The 20496-nt window shown below is 49.0% G+C and overlaps 8 protein-coding genes across 8 annotated transcripts; 4 read left to right on the forward strand and 4 right to left on the reverse strand.

Moving 5' to 3' along the window:
- Positions 1–132: 132 nt before the first annotated feature.
- On the forward strand, positions 133–1568 carry LACBIDRAFT_302224 (uncharacterized protein; the record flags this gene model as incomplete). Its single annotated transcript, XM_001883241.1, has 5 exons — positions 133–414; positions 470–748; positions 796–833; positions 886–1501; positions 1554–1568. The coding sequence occupies 5 exons, from the start codon at positions 133–135 to the stop codon at positions 1566–1568; spliced, it is 1230 nt and encodes a 409-aa protein (XP_001883276.1).
- A 604-nt stretch (positions 1569–2172) lies between these two features.
- Positions 2173–5351, reverse strand: LACBIDRAFT_302225 (oligopeptide transporter; the record flags this gene model as incomplete). The annotated part of the gene is made up of 16 exons (XM_001883338.1): positions 2173–2188; positions 2242–2310; positions 2366–2626; positions 2682–2775; positions 2836–3264; positions 3315–3343; positions 3396–3453; positions 3511–3821; positions 3875–3994; positions 4052–4134; positions 4186–4553; positions 4607–4709; positions 4757–4870; positions 4927–5096; positions 5151–5228; positions 5291–5351. 16 exons carry the CDS (start codon positions 5349–5351, stop codon positions 2173–2175), a joined length of 2364 nt encoding a protein of 787 aa, XP_001883373.1.
- Positions 5352–7234: 1883 nt separating this feature from the next.
- LACBIDRAFT_251468 (uncharacterized protein) lies at positions 7235–7551 on the forward strand (the record flags this gene model as incomplete). Its single annotated transcript, XM_001883242.1, has 3 exons — positions 7235–7347; positions 7400–7434; positions 7484–7551. Coding segments are annotated over 3 exons (216 nt in total), but the record flags the coding sequence as incomplete, so codon positions are not given.
- CPC16203 (condensin complex subunit SMC2) lies at positions 7539–12226 on the reverse strand (the record flags this gene model as incomplete). The annotated part of the gene is made up of 16 exons (XM_001883339.1): positions 7539–7949; positions 8036–8188; positions 8247–8384; positions 8440–8580; positions 8648–8889; positions 8970–9085; positions 9155–9248; positions 9308–9472; positions 9527–9976; positions 10033–10323; positions 10383–10847; positions 10903–11472; positions 11528–11665; positions 11813–11962; positions 12014–12153; positions 12199–12226. The coding sequence occupies 16 exons, from the start codon at positions 12224–12226 to the stop codon at positions 7610–7612; spliced, it is 3621 nt and encodes a 1206-aa protein (XP_001883374.1). The 3' UTR covers positions 7539–7609.
- Positions 12227–12579: 353 nt separating this feature from the next.
- On the reverse strand, positions 12580–12791 carry LACBIDRAFT_302228 (uncharacterized protein; the record flags this gene model as incomplete). The annotated part of the gene is made up of 1 exon (XM_001883340.1): positions 12580–12791. One exon carries the CDS (start codon positions 12789–12791, stop codon positions 12624–12626), a length of 168 nt encoding a protein of 55 aa, XP_001883375.1. The 3' UTR covers positions 12580–12623.
- Positions 12790–16201, forward strand: LACBIDRAFT_329196 (uncharacterized protein; the record flags this gene model as incomplete). Its single annotated transcript, XM_001883243.1, has 10 exons — positions 12790–12805; positions 12836–13099; positions 13154–13201; positions 13260–13340; positions 13394–13475; positions 13524–13539; positions 13605–13611; positions 13722–13882; positions 13933–16108; positions 16134–16201. 10 exons carry the CDS (start codon positions 12790–12792, stop codon positions 16199–16201), a joined length of 2919 nt encoding a protein of 972 aa, XP_001883278.1.
- Positions 16202–17601: 1400 nt separating this feature from the next.
- LACBIDRAFT_236666 (uncharacterized protein) lies at positions 17602–18135 on the reverse strand (the record flags this gene model as incomplete). Its single annotated transcript, XM_001883341.1, has 1 exon — positions 17602–18135. The coding sequence occupies one exon, from the start codon at positions 18133–18135 to the stop codon at positions 17602–17604; it is 534 nt and encodes a 177-aa protein (XP_001883376.1).
- Positions 18136–19328: 1193 nt separating this feature from the next.
- LACBIDRAFT_329198 (uncharacterized protein) lies at positions 19329–20327 on the forward strand (the record flags this gene model as incomplete). The annotated part of the gene is made up of 2 exons (XM_001883244.1): positions 19329–19531; positions 19694–20327. The coding sequence occupies 2 exons, from the start codon at positions 19329–19331 to the stop codon at positions 20325–20327; spliced, it is 837 nt and encodes a 278-aa protein (XP_001883279.1).
- Positions 20328–20496: the final 169 nt, after the last annotated feature.

Consider the following 20496-nt stretch of genomic DNA (forward strand, 5'->3'; position numbering starts at 1 on the left):
GCGGAAACATGAGCCATCGAGTTCGTTTTTAAAAGCTGTTACTAGTGGGTCCGTGTAGGTCCCCCGTACGGACTATGCATCGTGTTGGTTACGTCATCCGAACATTTCACCTCATTTCACCTCGATTTGCAAATGGAGTACAACTATACTTCTGCCTCATTTTCCATGCATGGGGAGCAAACGATCTCGCCTGCCCCTCCGCCTGCCGATCCAATTCCGACCTACCAGCCAAATCGACCGGATTCGTATTACCCATCCGCACTCAACGTTTTCGAGAGGATATGGCACGATCGATATCATTTCCTCCTTCAAAAGGGGCTTGAATTGCGACCTCGTTATCGACCCGGGTGGACCCCGTCATGGCTCAATACAAAAGAAGAATTTCTCTTGTCGGAAGATTCGCTGGAACAACCCGTTCGTTCTATTCGTAGATACACTTTCGTTAGGAACTTCTACTATCTCTATCTAGTTTCCACAGGTGATGGATGCCAAAAGGATGAAAGACGGTATTGCAGTTTGTCTGAAGGCCGTCTATCGAACACCGAAAGAAGCGGAAATTGCGAAATACTTGTGTTCGCCTGAGCTGTCACAAGAACCAGCTAATCATTCAGTGCCCATTCTTGACGTTTTCCGAGATCCATCAACGCCCGACTTTGAGTATCTTGTGATGCCGCTATTACGGCCTTTTGACGATCCCGAATTTCAAGCCATCGGTGAGGTTGTGGACTTTGTAACTCAAATCCTTGAAGTAAGTGTCCCGACTCATGTCTCCGTCACAATGCAAACTGTCAACAGGGTCTGACATTCATGCATTCTCACAATATCGCCCATGGGTGTGTGAGATTCCGCTTTCAGCATTACAGGAAGCCAGCTAATGAGGCATAGAGACTGTACCGGTGCAAATATCATGATGGATGCTCGTCCCATATACCCTCAAGGGTGGCATTTTAAGGCCAACGTGTGTGCACCCGATGGAGTCACTTTTGTGACGCCGCTAGCACGTATAGACCATCCAGTACGGTATTATTTCATTGACTATGGCGTATCCCATCACTTTCTTCCTGGTCAATCACGCCTCGTACTGGACTGGGGCGGCCGGGACGCCGACGTTCCAGAGCTGAAAAAACTACAACCATACGATCCTTTCAAGGTTGATGTGTTCACCGTTGGAAACGTTTTCTTGAAAGATTTTTATCAGGTATCTGCACCACTCTATCACTTGCCCTGCCAACTTACCATTCTTACCGTTCCTGAGAAATACCTTGGATTAGGATTTCTCGCCGATCTCATCAAGTTTATGATGCATGAGGATCCAGCGAAACGACCAAGTTGTCAAATAGCTCTTGAGAAATGGTGCAGAATCAAAGGTGGCTTGAACCCAACGACGGCTCGTTGGAGACTTCGTAAACCGGACGAGACCGTCGGGGAACGCGTAGTTCTTGACGCGATTGCCGCTGCACGGCACGGTATACACAGTCTCACACATCTATTCAATGAAGATGTGCGTGCCACCTTATATTGAATTTACACGTCAATTGATCTTTCTGTTCTAGGCTCGGACGTGGTAGCGAGGTTAATTTTGGCAAGGTGACGTGTGCGACTTGGCTTAGTATCTCAGGGAAGGACCAAAACTCATTATTAAAATATACCCTTCAATTGGCAAGCCTACTTTTTATCACGCTATCATTATCTTATCGTCATCCAGGAATCTATCGCTTTCACGTTACCCATCGCTTTCGACTACAACAACTGTATCAGTATAAAATGACCAGCTTTATCTCGACAGCTCCTATAAGGCGTACCAGCCAACTACACAACTGGCACCGTTTCAAATCACGTTTGGATTACCAATCAACGCCACTCTCAATACTAGCAAGCGGTTCTCCCTGGTTCTCCACAGATCAGACGCCATAGGGGAGACGTGGTTGCCCAGTATACGCGATCAAAACTTCCATTGGTGTTGAAGCGCACGGCTAGTGACGGGTATTGCAAGATATCAGTCGTCAAATTCGATCTTTCGCGTCCAGTAACCAGTTGGCTCGACGTAAATATTTATCTTACTGTGAATGATGCTCGATGTGTGTGGGGTAGTATCTTTATTGCAGTACAAGTGATTACATTATCGACAGAGATTAACTCTGTCATATCCTGAACCCAGAGCACTGTAGCACTTTACCAACTCGTCGGTCTGGGGGAAATGTCAGCTGTGGTACGCCCGTCTTGACACAAAGTGATGCTTACCCAAAGAATTCGCCCTTTGAAAGCTTCAGCATGGGAGTGCCCTTCGCGTCGGCGGTGTTGAATGGTACGCTGTAGTAGATGCAAACATCAGAAAACGATAAGAGACGGGGAAGGCATAACTCACGTGTTCCCCCACCAAACTTGCACGTTGTTGAGGCCAATCTCGCCGTTCTTGGGGTATTGAAGGATGAAGAAGATCAAGACGGCCGAGATAGCAACGCCGGAATCGAGGGCAGCGGACAGAACGTAGTTGTACTTGGTCCACCACGAGAAATGACGCCTGCGGATAACGTATTGGAAGACGAATCCAACGATGGCCCAGGGAACGTAGTTGACGGCGCTCGCAGGGGGGATGTAACCAGTACCAGAGAAGATTACGGGGAAGCTGAAATGAGATGATGTCAGTATCCTTGTCTGCATACTCTAGATGAAGCACTCACTTAAGGTAGCGCAGCCAGCTGTTCGGGAACTTCAAGCTGAGGAGGTAGGTGAAGATAGGTGCGGCAAGGCCGACCAGGAAGAAGAAGAGGAGAGCTGAGATAACGGGTATCAGGAAACCAGTTCAGAAAAAAAAACATGAATTCGAGAACATACCGTAGTAGACTTGTCCCTTGGAGAATTGGCGAGCCGGACCAATGACACCCCAGATGATACTGGCAGTACCGAATACTTCTGTCGATGGGCAAATGAATCCGTCCTTCTGAGCTGGATCACACATGTCGGGAATGTTGGTGAACATCCACGCTTGGACACCGAGTTGGACGGTGCCAGCAACAACAGTGGCGATGACTTGGGACCAGAACATAGCCCGAGGAGGAATCTTCATGTAGTGGCCAAGCTTGAAATCGGAGGTAAAGGCCAAGGCTTGGGCCATTGTGATGTATCCCCAAGTCTTGAACATCATCATGGCGATGGGGCGGCCAGGGAGGGCATAACCGATGATGAGCTCAGTGATGACGTTGAGACCGACTTGCTGGTTAGTAATGGCTTGGATCATGCCGATAGGGATAACATAGACGAAAGCTTCAGGAAGGTGTCAGTCTCTGATCAAGAAACAGAGTGGATAAGCCTACAGATAACCAAGGCAAGGATGAAGTATTGACTATGAAGAATAGATAAGAAACCTGGAACGCGAAAGAATCAAGCTCACTTACACGGGGAATTTGGTTTCCCAAACTTGGATGGCGACAACACCAAACGCGAACATGGTCACTGTTCAGAATACGCCCGTTAGGGTGACCTACTTCACGAAACTGCAGCACAACTCACGGAAGATTGTAGCGTACCACCATTCCGGTACCTGGGGGTAGCGGGACATAAGGCGGGCGTGGATATCGGGCTGCTCATTCATGGCACGGCGAGCATGTGTATAGATTTGTTTGCGGAAATAGAGGAAGGCGTGCGTGAGTGTAGCCGTGATTGACGCAAAAGACAGGCCGTATGAAATGGCGAAGGTCGTGGACAGGAACAGCGGGCTATAGGCCTGATATTCTACTTCGTTAAAGGTGGAGTCGGCATTGATGATCCTGGAGACGTTATAGGTTTTGCCGAAATGATCGAACGACCCGCGGGATGAAATTCTGAAGAAAGGGTGTAAGCATCGATGGCACCGAAGCTGGCTTTAATAACTGACGGCATGTACTTGCTGCTCCAGGCATTCGTATACTGATTGTGTCGTCGAAGATCTCCTTGAGAATCGCAGATTGAGACATGAAAAGATCTGAACTTACATAAAGAACCGGTGTCAGGAACCCTACACAAAGGTCAGAATTAGTTGTCAAAGAAACTTGAGATCGTGTAGGTGAGTCACTGACAATAGAAGAAGACGAATCCAGCGGCGATGTTAGCCTCGGCCCACCAGGGAGTAGCGAGGGGTGAACCGATATATGCAATCTGGGAGAATGCATGTCAGACAGAAGGTAGAATGTTGACCGAAAGTTTTACTTGAGCCCAATCGAAAGTGACGAGACTCATACCCATTCCATGAACGTAGCCGAACATCTGGTTGACGGGAACGTTGTCCGGAGCGATCCAGCAGACCCAAGAGAAGTAGGAGAGGGCCTGGAAAAGGTATCCCGGGAAGAGATACCAGACTGTGGAGGCGGCGAAACCGTAGAAAAAGAATCTTTCGCGGCTCATACCGCCACGATTTCCAATCCCAGCATAAGTCTGGGCGTGGAGCGTGTTAAAAAGCGCGCAAACGACGAGGTTTGCTGGCCAGATCATCGAGGGAGGCTGTACCAGGAAGCGACGAGCGATACCACCAATCGAGAAACCGATGAGCTGGGTGGACATGACGATCATCCATTGGTCTGGAGAGGATGCTCAGACAAATGAGGTGCGGATGGCATACAGAAACACTCACAGCTGAAGTTATACGTCTGGTTGTAGAAGACCCTCTGGACGGCGACGATATCCGTAGCGTATGCACTGCCGGCACCAACTGAGGCCATAATTGTAGCGAGCACCTGGAGGACGTGAGCTAGAGCTGCCGTAACACAATCAGCATACTCACATGTTCCTTCATCGAGAATGGACCAGGGTTGAGCTCAAAGCCAAAGATCTTAACGTTGGGCACAACCCTTGCCCAAAGTCTTCCCATAGGGAAGATCAAAAGTTGGGCGACAATCTAGGAACAGAAAATATGGTAAAGATAAAGACGGGATACGAACGTAGAAGACTTACAGCAGTGACCTGGACGGAGGGATAGCGGAAGAAGAAGAATTGATTCAGGCCAGGGACGATGATGGCCCAGATCAAACCAAGAACCCAGGCGCGGACGGTGTTCACAGGAATGTCGGGGTCATCTGTGTTGGCGACGGCGGACCGGACCTCTGGGTAGGGGGAGTCGTCCTCTGGAAAAAGATACAATCGGCGGAAGTCGAAGATAAGACGACTGGGTTACTCACCAAGGACGCCCGCGATAGCTTCGTCCTTGTCGATGTTGGGGTCATCGAACTCGGGAAGGGCTACCGCCTCAAGCTCCTCTAGCGTAGTTGACGACGTACGTGAGCCATTGTCATCGAGGTGCTCAAGGGTGGGGACGTACTGAGGTTGACTTGCTTCTCGGATTCAGATAAGTCTTGCTTGACGTCTTCGGGATAAGACATGCTGGACCAGCGGAAACCGGAAAGTTTGGCATATCGAATGGGCTTTCTGGTTTTGTACTGAAATTGGAGAGACACCGGGTGTGATCATGGGAGGATAAGAACCAGCGACTTTTCTGGAAAGCACCACCTGATTCGGGGCAAGATGGGTTACTCTCCAAAGCATGAGAAAAGTCAATCTCATGCTGAAGCAGTGCCACACCTTCAGGAACACACCCGAGTGGACGCAAAGCGATAAATCGACCAAGGAGGAACTAGATTGATGTATTGCAACCGAGTTCTCCACACGTATGATAGCATGGTTCTCGATGTTCCAAGTTGCTTGTCGACTTCGTGGGGCTCTAGTACCCAGGTACCGTCGACAGGCCGCCTTGAGCACCGGTGACAACTCCCATTTGATACTTCGAGTTACAATCACAGAGATGATAACGTCTACGGCTCGATAGCTGTATTTGGATGATTTCGCTGAGATTGTATACAAATGCAAGAGTTTTGACAACAGAATTGCTAGAAAGCACCATTTCAGACGAATTCCGATACGTTGAGGGGGCGAAGAAGATCTCGAGTTCCCCAAGCGTTTATTGTTCGATACCAGGCGGGCCCCGGTGTGTTAATGCGAGCAGGGAGATCACGAGGAAGTGTTGGCGTTCTCAATGGATTCGTACAGACACACGACCATGGAGAGAAGCACATGGTCGGTAAAACGAGAGTGATGGATTTCCGATCATTATTGAATGTTTCGACGTGGTATCTTCATAACAACCGTCAATAACATACGGATCTGGCGATGGTTGCAGACTATCTCTTCGCTATCTAGGTAGTAGGTGACCTCTTTTGACCCAGAATTGCAAAGAGACGGACGGAACACACTTTTAGGGTCTCTCAGAGGGTTTGCTTTCCTCTTCTTCTTTTTTTAGATTTGACCGAGAATTCGCCAAGGTGAAAGGAAGTTAAGAGAACGCATGCTCTCCCGTGAAGAAGCCCAGTAGTAGTGTCCACAAGCGCGTAGACCATCATATCTCTGTACTTTGCGCGATCCATAATCATTCAGCCAAAATTGAAACGATGGCATTAGAGAGGTCGCGAATGAACGCGCTGAAACAACGGTTTGAGAAAGCTCAACATCTGTGTCACATATCGTCATACGTACCTCTTCTTCGGAGGGCTGAATAGTTTCGAACAACTTCATCATTCTTGCGGCATTCTGTCGACTCTTGGGGAGTTATCTAGCAACGCGCTGAGATTTGGCGACATGTTGCATGATGTGCGTAGTGGAATCAATAAAAAGGCCTTCAGAAACAACCCGAGAGCCACGGAAGGCCAAGACATGCTTTTGTGCACTTCGGAGTGAGATACATATGACTGGGCTCAAGGCGGCGTCATTCGCACTTGTTTCGCGCCATTGAAGACGCCATTAGGGGAAAGAATTGCATTCAAAAGCCGTGCGACAATTCCACCATCTGCGAATTGCGTGCACACGAGCTGCATGCAGCAAGCGGTGGGACACCGGGTGGGTGGCAAAAAAAAAGGTGGCTCCCTGAACTAAATTTGGCGTTGGTTCAGAAATGCAGCTTATTTTGAGTTCTAAACTTCTTCGTTATCAAAATTCAATGGTATGGAACACAGTACTCACCCTTCAATTGCCCTGCGTTGATAACATGGAGTTTCGACTTGAAGTGAACTTGGTGAGAATGAAGGAGTGACGTAATCCATTCCCGCGGTGCTCAATGTGACACGCGAGCACAACGCCCGTCATGGACATACACGACCAGCTTCGCGCACGATTTGTAGCACTATAATCAATCTGACCCTCCGTGGTTGGAATAATGGTAAGCAATCCTCTTATCTCACTCTCCTTTTTCTGACAGAGCAACCCCTAACACAAACAGTCTGCTCTGTTCAATTTCCAATCCCTGCTTCTCGTCATCCTTCTGTTCATCTGCACCTGCACCTACGTCCGCGCGGTAGCTCCACGACTCGTTGACAGAAACAAGCACGGGTGCGTCAGCTTGGCTTTTGCTTGTCTCCTTCATGTTCTGATGGTGGTGCAGGTTCCCTGGATTACTCTTCAAGTCTGCACGGATAGGTACGTAGGCTCCTCATGGAGTTCAACAGGATACTGACATGCAACACAGGAGAACGTCTTTCACCCTATGTCGCACTCGCATGTATAGCAATGGCAGTTACAATGCTCTCAAAATAATATATTACACCATTAACACACAATATCAAAGCCATACATCAGTTACCAAGCTCTAACGTCAACCAGCTCTCCTACCCCGCCCCGGATTCCGACTACTATCATCCTCATCCTCCCGATCCCCATTAGTATATAAAGCCGACGTCGACCTCTGCGCGGTTCTCTCCACAATAGACGTGCCATCTCGGAACCTAGCCCGGAAGAGAACATTCGCATTCGTGAATAAACCTTCCTTCAACGACACAACAATAAACTGCGACCCCTTGAAACGGGTTCGGAACAGCTGGCCGATATGCTGGGTATGCGATAGATCCAGCGCTGCGTCGATCTCATCCAAAATATACATCGGCGCCGGTTTAAATTGAAGAAGCGCCATAATGAGGGAGAGTGCAATGAGTGATCTGGTAGAATGAAATGAAGAGAAAAAGAAGCACGGGGACAATTAGCTGCGGGGTTCGTTTCATTTTGGTTCGGTGGAGATGCGTACCGTTGTCCCCCGCTCAGTTCTGTTAGGCTCTGCTTCCACACAGTACCAAGCCGAACCTTGACTTCAAGGCCTTGTATGAGATCTTGGCCGTCCGGCGGCTGCAACTTTGCGAAGTTTCCGGGCAACAGTTCTGCAAAGATACCGCCAAAGTCCCTGTGCAGCCGATAATAATGAAGTCGTGCTGCCTTGAGGGAGGATAGTCAAAACCTACCCATCGACCTTTTCCCAAGTCTTCTGAAGCGCATCCCGTTTATACCGGTCAAGCTCTTCAATCGTCTTCTCAATCTTTTCCTTGTCCTTCATCACAGTCATTAACATCTTTTTCAGATCGACTTCCCTCTTCTCCACGCTGAGAAACAAAAAGGAATGAGCTACGGGGTATAAACTTACGGGAGATGTCTTACGTGTCAATCATGTTCATCACAGTGGGGTTAATCTTCTTCTTCATCCCAGTTTGCGAGGCTGCCAGCTCCTTGACCTTTAAGTTAAGGTCACCAATGTCACGTTGACCTGGATGGTACTGAGAGCCTTCGACCTGAAATTGACTATAGAAGCAAGAATGACCGCTCAACAACCAATTTTTTTGTCGTTGCACGCAAAAGCATTACTCACTCCTTATCCTCTTCAATCCACGGATGGAGTTTCTGCAACTTGACGATATCATTCCCAGCAGTGACTTTCTCCTTCTGCAAGTTTCCAACGGCATGCTCGATCTCTTTCAGCGTAATCTCAGCTTGAGAAATAGATTCTTTTTTCTCTTTGATTACGCGCTCAAGCTCCTTGAGTTCCGTGTCGAACCGACCAAGCGTAGCCAGCTCTTCCTCGAGCTTAACTGCCGCTTGTGCGTGGGCGTTCTACGCGTGAAACACTTTCAGTATACAATCCCCTCAGGAGAAGAATGGAAGACCGGTAAAGATCACCGGATCATGCGTACCTCTCTTCTCGACACCTGTTCATTGAGTTTCTGCAACTCCACGCGCATACTCTCGATCCCTGACCGGGCTTCTGCGAGCTTCTTCCTCTCACCCTCTAGATCACTTTCGAGCTGTTCTGAACAACAAACCATGCGGTTAGATAAGGGAAATCGTGTGGTGTGATCATGATCAAAACATCACTTACCAAGCTCAAGTGTAGCCGTATGGTGCTCTTTCTGTTGTACCTTGACAGTGACCGCGTGTTTTTGGAGACTGGCTTTCTGTTTCGATATGCTGGCCTGGAGCGATATGGTTATCAGCAACCACTCGTTGAAAGACGAAAAAGAGTCAAACGGACCTTGAGTTCTTCGATCTTGCCTTCCTTGTTATTCTTGAACTCTGCCATGTCACGTTCGAGATTCTGACATTCCACCTGCGCAGCGGCTTGCTTATCTTTCGCAGTTTGTACGGCGGTCTGCAGATCAATGATAAGCTGCTTGGCTTCTTCGACTTGAGTAGCAATCTAAGAAGAAAAGAAATCATAGTTTGATCACCTGCGTCATTAATGTCAGCTTACCCGCGAAGCATTACTCCCAACAACTTGCTCCTCGAGCAACTTCAACTCATGCTCTTTGATCTCCAGCTCTCTAGCAAGCTGCTTCCAACTCTCCCTCGCCTTCCTGTTCCTCTCCTCCTCCCTCTCAAGAGACGCAAGGCGGGCTTGGGCGTCTTTGAACTTGCCTTCAACCTGTAAGAGCTCCTGGACATCTACGAGGATCCGGTTCCCAGTAGGCGCAGAGCCTCCGCTGAGTGTGCCAGACGGATCGTACACGTCCCCTTCGAGTGTCACAGACTTGGTGAGGATGTCCTTGGCAAAGGTGACTTTCCTTGCAGTATCTGCATCGTCGCAGACTAGGGTGTCGTTGAAGACGTAAGCAATGGCTTTGGCCACCTCTTCTTCGTACCCAACGAGGGAAAGCGCCGTGCGCACTTTTCCAGGTGCAAGCCTCTGTGCTGCTTCGAGTTTCTGAACGCATGTACACCGTTAACACCAATAATAATTCTATGACGAAAACCACATACCCTGGGATGCAGAGTGAACGGACTGATTTTATTCAGTGGGATAAGCGTCACGCGTTTCTTGAGCTTCCCATTCTTCAACAAGTCCTTGCCGATCATTTCGTTCTCCACAACGACGTTGAACAGCTTACCACCAGCAGCGATCTCCAGTGCCGTCGATTTGTCGTAGTGCTCTTCTGGGAGAGTGATGAGTTGCGCTGCTAGCCCCTTGACTTTGCTCCTGTCAAAGTTGGGGGTAGGGTTCGTGTAGTCAAAATTCAGCCTGCTAAGGTTATGCTTGACCCTATCCCTGTGCTAGATAGAAGACGCGTCAAATCCGCCACACGTCTTGCGGAGCGGAAACCCATGCATACCTCGCCCAAATTCCTCACAGCGCCCTTCGCTTCGCGCAACTTCGCCTCTCCCTCCCCCTCCTTCTCCGCGCTCCAACCACATTTCGCAATCTTGCTCTTAATACCCTCCACAGTCCCCCTCATCGCCTCCACCTTCCGCTTACTATCCCTCGCCTCCCTCTCAAAGTCTTTCATCCGTCCTTTGAGTGTCCCCAGCTCCTGTTCAGCCATCCCCAACTTGACTTTGGACTGTTCCTCCTCGGCAGCGGCTTGTGCCATCCGTTGCTTGGCTTCAGCTAGTTGGCCCATGTACCCTCCTCCTGTGTTCTTGGCTCCTTTGGATGATAAGCCCGTGAGGAGGGTTTGTAAGAGTTCTTCGGCTGTTGATAACGTCGTTTCGAGGGCGGTGTGCGAGTCGTTTACTGTCTTGTAGGAAGATTGAAGCTGGGCTACTTGGGCTTGCTTTTCGGTTATGGATCCCTCCAGCTGTCAAATACATGGGATCAATATTCGTGAGGAGACAAAGAAACGCATAGAGTACCTCCTGGAGCTCATCAACCAGCGTCTGGACATTCTCCTCCTCCTTTTTAATCGACTCTTCCTTGATTTCCGCCTGTGTCTTGACGAGCACCAGATCCTTCCCTAGCCGATCCACTTCGTCTTGCAATTTCTTCAGCTTACCTCCCTTACTCATCTCATCGTTCCTCTTCTTCGTAACAGCTGCGAGATCTTTCTCTGCAGCCTCCATTTCCTTCGTTGACCGCTTCTTCCCCTTTTTCACGTCCTCCTGCTCCTGCTCCTTCTCCTTGATGTCATTCTCTCTTTCCTCGACCAGTTCCCTCTTGGAAAGCCACTCGCAGGCGATAACAATGCGCGTGAGCCGCTCAAGCTCACTCACGGTCTTTTGATATGCGAGGAATGACTTTTTCTCAGCCCGTAGTTTCTCGAGTTTGGGCATTATCTCTTCGTGGAGGAGAGAGGTAATTTCTGCTACGCGTTTTTCTTTCTTGCCCATCGTCCGCTTGGCTTTGTCTTTACGGTCCTCGAACATCCGGGTTCCTGCGGCTTCTTCTACCATGCCTAGGATCTCTTGTGGACGCATGTTTAGGACCTGGATAGCTAGGTTGTCAGCTCAGGTTGGAAGGAGGGACGAAGTGTATGTATACTTTAGTGATTCGGCCTTGCATAATAACAAAGTTGGGGTTGTTGATGTTCAGCTGGACGGACTGGAAGAGGGTTTGGACGGATGCTTGGTTGGACTTGTGGCCATTGATGAGGTACTTTGTGAGGTTTGGCATTGCGATCTTTTGGTTTTTTGGTCAGTATTGGATGGATCGGTAATAAAATCGGGATGAGATTTGACAATCAAAGATGAAACGCAAAGAAGGATAGCATCATGTCCCGTAAAGAATGAAAGGTGGGATCAAGTGGTTGTGCAGCACGACACTCACGATACGGGTCACTGTAATCTGCTTGCAGGCCTCATACCCCGTTGGACTCTTTGCACGATCCGAGTTGTCAAAGACGATGGTGACGCTAGCTTTCGTCACGCCAGCTTGTCCACGCTTGTAGATCAAGTCTTGTTGATTCGCAGCACGCATCTAGACGCGTCGCGGTGAGGCTAGAGACATTTCACGCGACTCCAGACGGACCTGTGACATGTTGGTAATGCCGAGAACGAAACATATCGCGTCGAGGATGTTGGACTTGCCCGAGCCATTGAGGCCTGTAATGGCGTTGAAAGAAGGGTCCCATCCTGTTATGGTTGTCCTCACAGGGTACGATTTGAAGCCTGTATCGCGTCAGCGACGAACATGCATGAATTTGTTGAGATTACCCTCGATAACGAGTTCTTCTATCCGCATGTTTTGGGCGGTCTGGAGTGAGTCGTGGCCAAAGGCGTTTGAAAACAAAAGTCGCGTTCTGGTCACCTGAGCCGGCGTTCAACACGGCCCCCGGACACTCTAATTTTGGCACCAACGCCGTTCAGCCTCGTGAAGTGCCGTCTCGGCGGTGTTCGGTCCGAGCTTGAGATCCACGCCCGCCAATCTGTGACAGATCGCACACCGATCGTCGGCATCGTTCCGTCCTCGAGAAAGATCATTTACCGCCGGCGACTTTACGATCGGCGTCCACCTCCGCTTCTCAAAGTAATTTAAGCGTATACTATTCCTTTCGCTTATCTTTTTGAGCGAAAAACACGCGTAGCTGCGCGTCATTGACAAGTAAAAAGCCCTCCGGACGCGCAATATATTTTATCTTTCAATTCCAAGATTTCCTACAAATGTTTTCGTCCCTTGAATCTGAAGACCCCGAAACGTGGGAGTTGCTCATATAAACACGTCCCTCGAGTAATTTTCCCCTATTGCTTGGACCTCTTTGTTTCGCGTCTTGGCCTCCTCTTTCGATTCTCTGGATTTCTTTGAACATGACACAACGTGACGGTTACATCTCCTATCATGACTGGTGCGCAGAGCTAGACGCAGACCTCACCGACGAATCCGACGACGAAGAAGAAGATGAAGGAGAACTCGATCTTTTGGAGCATACACGGACATCTCGACCTTTAGCAACAGCCTCTCGACCTCTAGAAACAGCATCTCGCGCTCCCACCAGACCGACAACACAACGAGAAACCGCAAGGAGCAGGGCAGCAGCTCGCCAACGCGACGACCAAAATTCTTCGACGTATCTCAACCAACCCGTTCAAACCTCATACACGACAAGTCTTTTTTTCGGTGAGGCCTTTCTGTTCAACTTCTACTCCCTTTGACGACCATTCATTACCATAGATCTTCTTGAACAGAATTACATTGACCTGGAGCCGGAATATCAGCGAGGTGCGCTAAGTTGTCTTTGTGATTCACGTTACATTCCTCGAGCATTCATCAATCACAGACATTGTATGGTCCGAACAAAAACAAATGAACCTGATTGACTCCCTCCATCATAATTACTTTGTTCCGCCTCTCGTATTCGGTGAGTTGCCGCTCTCCATTTCAACATCAATTGTTTCACTGACACCTCATCAGCGATCATCGACGGCAGCTCAGTAAAAGGCTCTGAAAAACGTACCTGTATTGATGGAAAGCAACGGTTGACCTCCATTTTAAGGTACGAACTATGCACCCTCTAACTACTTTGTCATTTACGTTCCTTTAGATTCATGAAAGGCGAAGTACGTACTAATGTCTTATTGAAACTGCTATGTCTTATTGACCATTTATCTGCTGCGCGGAATAGATAGCGCGTAAGTTATACACCTTCACATCAGGATAATCAACTGACTTTTTTCTTCGCGTTCAAAGACAAAGATTCGTATGTGTCGTCCACTAGTGAATGATATACGCAACTCAATAGTTACAATCAGTATCACTCACAAGAAGCTCTGGTGGACAAAGCGACATGGCGAGAACAAGAGGTTGCTTTCGGCAGATTGGAAAATGAGTTTCAAGCAAAAGGCAATCCTCTGTGTTGATTACAAGGGGTTGACGCCTGAACAAGAGCGCGAAATATTTCAAGTACGTCCAATCTCCCTCTCTGAGATCCAAATAGCTTAAGGTATTCGCAGCGAGTCCAAATGGGAGTCCCACTCACCTCAAACGAACGTCTAGCAGCCATCAACGGCCCACTCGCCGACTGCATCCGCGATCTCAAGAAATGGATAAACTCATTCTCCGGCTTCGAGCTTTACATGGATTGGAACGAATGTGGTGCCAAAGCCCGCGTTTTCCAGGTGCTAGCGCAGGTTGTATACCTCATAGACCACGCATCCAACAAGAAACGGTTGGAACCAAACGTCCGTCGCTTGGAAACATGGCTTTACAGCAAAAATCAGTCCCCGGATCTAGCCAAGACGTCGGCGGCAGCGCGCCTTACTATGGGCATCTATTGCAGGATTATCGCACACCCGACATATGGCGCCCCTATCACCAAAAGCTCCCATGGTGGCTTGTCGACGATCGAGTTCGTGGGCATAAGTCTTCTTATATTCAGATTCAAAGATACGCTGTCGGATTGCCAGATGTCACATGCGATCGACTTGTTGAGGTATGATGCCAGGATCAACGACAAGAAGAACGCGCTTGCGACGTTCAAGCACGTTTCGGAGTTCGTGTATAAGCGCGTGCCTGTTTCCAAGTTGAACACCGACGAGAACAGCGTTGTTGCGGCGAAGATGCCATTTTTGCAGAGTACGACGGGGAAGCCGGTTACCATGCCCATGCGCGTTGACGCTTCAGCTTCAGCTTCGTCCAGGGTGAAGCCGCCCTCATCCAAGAGGAAGCGAGTGGAGGTGGAAGAGTCGGATGATGACGACGGTGTACCCTTGTCACAGAAGAAGAAGGCAGTAGCGCTGAAGAGAAGAAAGGCGAGCCCGAGACCCCAAGAAAACGACGACGAAAGCGATGATGGTGTCATCACCTCTGCACCCCCATCCAAACCCAAGAGTGCAATACGCGCGAATCTGAAGAAGCCTAGATCTGCAGCTGCGACATCTCCAGCTACAGCAGGGAGAACTACGATCAAGCGATCCACGACGAAATTGGGCAGCAGTAACCCAGCCAAGGCGTCGACTTCTTACACGACCCAGACACAGACAGTTATACCCACCATCCGGCCCAACCCAAAGTCATGTACCCCTGTTGGATCGGCTGTATCGTCACCTCGTTTAGGTGTTATCCCACTTCCTGCTGAAACTTCGTCGTCGTCGTCCGTGACTCAGGCAATGTCAGTCTCAGCCACAGCAAGGTTGTCAAAGCCACTTCCGACGCGAAAAGCTTTCTCGCCCGTATCTTCCGCCTCTAATAAGCCTCCTGGTGGTCAAGGACAAGCTTCTATGACTGGCAGACAAACATCCGTAGCTGGCCCATCCACTTTCTTTGATAGACCATCCACGTCCTCCGATAAGCCATCCGCGTCGTCTAATAGACTAGCTTCGGTGCGCGAAGCCAAAGCAGCGGCCGCAGCAGTAGCTTCCAACCTCGCTTCCTCAAAGCCGCTTCCTGCATGTTCAAAACCGAGTTCGATAGTTTCGAAGCCGGTGGCTTCAGGTTCGAAGCTGGTTTCCACATCCGCCATACCGATGTCCACATCCTCGAAGCCGATTCCTACATCCTCGAAGCCACTTTCCACGACGTCGAAGGCAACTCCTACACCTCCAACGTCCGGAGGGGACCCATGGAGAGGCACTGCGCTCGGCCTTCAAAACGCACAACGTCTTCCTGCGTATATGGTACCTGGTGCACAGAAGCCCCATCTTCCGCACTTTAAGAAGAATGTTCTTGATGCCGGTACAATACCAGCCTCTCCTGTGGATGATGATGACGATGGTTTAGCCAAGATTGAGAGCTGTTTGGCGTATAGAAGGCCGTCACAGGATCAGTTGCCTTCGCCTGCCCTCGAGACACCGCATTTGGCCGGGTCGAACACAAACTCAAGGCCAAGTTCTAGAGGGGTGAATAGGGTCCCGTCAGATTTGTTGAGCGGTAGACTGTCGAAGCTGAAGTTATACACACCGACTCACGCGACCGTGCCCCTACCTCCAACACCTGTTTCCGCTTCTTCCAGTGGACATCCGATATTCCCTTCAGCATCAAGTCCTTCATCTTCGTCGGCGAATAGCAGTCCACACATAGGCGGTGTCGCTACCCCTGGGTTGCCCACGCCCATTACTCCCAACTTCACCACTTTCCCAATGGAGAGTAGATGGGGAGGCGCTACTCCTGGGCGTCGGGCGTCCCCTCCAAGTTCGTTACCTACTGGTTCGATCAGTGGACGACAACAAGAGAGAAGCCGACATCTGCAAGAGCAAAGTCAGCATCCGCGCTCGAGTCAAGTAGCTGGACAGAAACGGTCGCGCTCGCCTTCTACTGCGAATTCAACGAGAGAAGCTAGACATTTCGAACACCACCAACATTTGCAGCAGGGGGGCACCACGGTGGTGAAGGATCCAAGGATTAAACAACACAGGCCGAATAATAGCTGATTTTTGAGTTCTTTTTGATGATGGGGGTGAGTGGCTTTCAGACGTGGGATGCTTTAATTCATATGGGCTGACGGGTGGTCTTCCCAGATGCGGACTTGGTGTGACACTGACAGACGGAATTCAAGGCCAGTTATAAAGTACATCACAGGCGAAAGAAATCTCCGGTTTGTTGACACTGACAGGTCTATCTCGGTCCGCTGATACCGCTTTTGCATCCATTTTTGAATTTACTCCTGTTCCCCCTTCTTCTCTCCCCTTTTCGAATTCTCATCTTGCCCTCTTCCCCACTTCGTTCTTATCTTCCGTTGCAGTTTTTTTCAGCGCAATATGCATATCGTACGATCTTCTATACAACACACATAGTCACATACCGTATCCAGTACCATATGCTCGTCCAATGCTCGTCTATACTCTTATAAATGCTCGTCTATACTCTTGTAAATGTACCTAATTACCACTTCACCAAAAAACGTTATCGTCAAGGAGAACGTTGAAATTTAGTCTAGGTGGCCAGCCACTCAAGCTGGTTAGCAACCTCCCTTGAAGTCAATCTCGTCCGCGGATTATAGTCAAACATCCCTCGCAGGACCTTCTCAAACGCCTCGCTTTCCTCTTCCTTGATATACGCTTTGGGTATCTTCGCCAGCCTCGATGCCGCCCTGACCCCTTCAGCAGGCATTGCTTCCTCATCAAAATACTTTCTACGTTCCTCCCAACACTGCCACCAAGGATCGGGCAGCTTCCCAAGTGCCAACACTATATTCTTCAAGACCTCTTCATCTGTAGGATTGGGGCCACCAGAGATGACTGACGACCCCATTTCCTGCCCCCCTGAGAGAATGTAATGAAGGAGATTACCCATCGCCCACACATCCGACGCTGGGCTGACCAATTCGTCAAAAATGACTTCAGGAGCGGCATAAACGCGAGGGCAGTTCAGCTTTCGGTGCGCCCCCGTACTAGCTGGGTCGTGGAAAGACGACTCGCCAAAGTCACATAGTTTGATGTGGGACTGCGAGGGGTCGTGGGCGATGAGCTGTAGAATGGGGGCAATGGAAAGTCTGTACACCAAGTACTGTGGGACTCGTTGCGAGTTTTCAGGAGGAGGAAATGCTTCTGAATAAAGTCTCGGTTCCAGTAGTGTGGGTTCGCCTAGGAGCTCCTTAGTCTTTTCTCTAGACTTGAATAAAGATTCGAGTGCGGGAGAGTGGTATAACACGTTCCCAAGATGTAGATCTAGCGTACGTGGATAAGTCATTGTTTGAATAAAAGTCGAAATCGGTGCCAACCTCCATGAACAATGTTGCAAGAGTGCAGGTATTCGACACCTTGAGCTACCTGAACAGCAAATCGCCGAGAAAACTGCGGAGGAATGGCTTCATCCTCCCATACATCGTAAACGTCTTCAGTAAGATTAGGCCCTGATGCTTCGGTAACGACGCACAGGTGAGACCCATTAGGGCCTTCGTGCGTAAATGAGTCGATGAATTCGAGGACATAGCGTTTGCCTTGACCTGCACCAGCCGTAGATCGGCGCAGGACCTCGAGCTCTGTACCGGACGAATACTTGGATGCCTCGGCGCAGATAATCTTGAGAGAGACGTATCTCTCCTGATGTGTATCCCAGGCTAACCAAACGGTTGCATAGCTGCCTTGTCCGAGCTTATATTCGACGATGTATCGTCCTCCGTTGAACGTGTCCCCCAGGTGAACTGGATGATAGCCTTCCGCGCAGTAGTAATTGAGGGATTCAACCCCAGGGTAATCCACATAGACAGGTTTCGTCATTGTGACTAGATCGGAAAAGCTTGCTGGTTTCTCTGCAAAAGGGCAAAATATTCGTTAGCGATAGCATGACGGCGGGAGAAGTATGTAAAAGCTGCGTTGGCGTTGGCGGAGAACGAAAACTTGACTCTTACCACGAGCGATCGACACTCTGCCTCTCAGAATGCTCCAAATTGAAGGTCCTTGCTTGAAGCCACAACCCTTGAGAGTGATTGTCAAGCGAAATTAGAGGCGAGGGGCGAATCCGCGATATTTTTGGGACCTGCCGACCAGAACCACCTGCAAGGCGACAATCATGCACTGTCAAGTCGGAAAGATGCCCCATCCGATGCGTTCCTTGACACTTTGACACGCGACTACAACTTGAAGTAGGTCGGTCCACGGTGAGTACTTCTCCTGCCCTTTAGTAAAGGAAGAAGATCTTAACAATCGCTGTGAACAGAAAGCATACCAATTTCTATAACCAAATTCTATCTCGTTGTACTCAAACCTTCATCCTTGCGGCACTTTCAGGCACTTCCAAGTTCCACGTAGAGTGTTATTTCCATCTTTTAAATCTCAAAACGCACAGATTTGAGAGGCAGCTATGGGAGACTAGATCCCCAGCCTACAGCCATGTAACCTTTCACCGTTAAGTTAACTCGGAACAAGGTTCTCTCCGATGTCTTCAGGCGATGTCTTCGAGCGGGTCCTCGATCATTTGTTTCCGTTCACGACGGAGTGGGTCAACGCCCGGTCAGTACCCTGTCCTCCAGCCCTTGAATGAAGGAAGAGAATTTATCAACTGCTTTGAACAGAACGTACTGTTTCACAGAAAGCACCGACTCAACGGAGTTTTATTCTCAAAGGAGACATGTCTTGAGTACGTGATAGTCATGTACTCTCCTGTCATGTCAGTGGAATGCGCCCAGTACCTTAATTGTCCTTCCCCTTGGTTTTCGAGCCCACGGATGACCAGAGCCGAGCTTGGAAGAACGTTAAATAACATCATCAAGAATTGATTCCCTCATTCGAATCGTCGCCGACGCAATCGACGCCAAGGCTCTCAACATTGACTTCTTCATATTACACTCGCCCGGAGTCGTCCTACAAATTTCATACAAATTACAGACAATAAAGAGCAAATAAAGAGTTCTGAGGCCTGAGGTCTCGGAAAGTATTAGTAAGGACACCGCCAATACGACTTCTCAAGCAACATGCCAGCATTGCCATTCCTTCCGAATGAAATATGGTTTCGCATCGCCGACCTTATCGAACTTAATGATCGTCATCTTCATGGGATCATCGGGATGAACCGTCCATTCTTTGAACTTGCGATGGACAAACTGTATCGCAAGGTCCGTCTCACCGACGGCCGCGAAGACTCAGTATTCTTGGACAAAATGATTGGCAACCTACTGTAAGTCATCTCCAGATGAACGGCTAGAAAAAAATGGAATCTCAATCATCACAGGAACCCTTTGATTAACGAGCGGGTGAAGGTGTTGATCATTTACCCAAGTCCTCTGTACAAAGCTCTCTTCTATGAAGAGATTCCATTCATTTCCCTGTTCATTCATAGAGGATTTAGAGGTTTGGTCAAGGAGTTGTTCTTCCCAAGCATCCCCTCGCCCGAGGAACAAACAGAACGTCTGTTCCACGCACTCTCGTGTCTCAGACACCTCGAAGAGCTCACCTTTCAAGATGGCCCAAGTTATGATCTTCACAATGCCAGTGAAAGATGGAATTCATTCCTTTTTACGCTCACTCCTCTTCTATGGAGGACCATTGGAGAAAATTTGTCAACTTTGGACGTTGGCGTATGGAGCCTGGGCCCTAGACTTGCTGAAACATTACTACATTCTCCCGGACTCTTCAGCAAGGTCACACATTTGAAGCTCCATCTCCACTGGTACAATCTTGTCACCCCCACAGCCCCCTTTTTGTCTTTCATTGACAGTCTGTGCCCAGCTGTTGAATCACTTATGGTCGTTGTCGTCAATTCAAATCATGCCTCGGCATTCTATGTTGATGATCCCCTACTTGCTGACTCGGAATTTGTAACTCAAAGCAATTTCAAAGTCCGAGCTGTCATGGTCCATGATGATACAAATCATTGCTTGAAGTGGAAATGCTTGGAGCGTTTACTCCAAAATAATCCAAAAATCCAGGAACCTCAAATACGGAATAGCTATGCTTATATCTGTTGGATGTAGTCTAGCTTGTATTCTACTGCAAGGATCATGAGATCATCTTCAAGAATCATTAATCAATGATAACGTTCACCGACGTTGAGTCATGATGAGAGAAGTTGAAAAGGTTTGAAAAAAAGGGGACACAAATTTTCTTCCTACAAAACACAAAAGTGGCTATATATTTTTAACC

Source organism: Laccaria bicolor, genomic scaffold (assembly GCF_000143565.1).
Source record: "Laccaria bicolor S238N-H82 LACBIscaffold_20 genomic scaffold, whole genome shotgun sequence".
NCBI classification, from domain to species: domain Eukaryota; kingdom Fungi; phylum Basidiomycota; class Agaricomycetes; order Agaricales; family Hydnangiaceae; genus Laccaria; species Laccaria bicolor.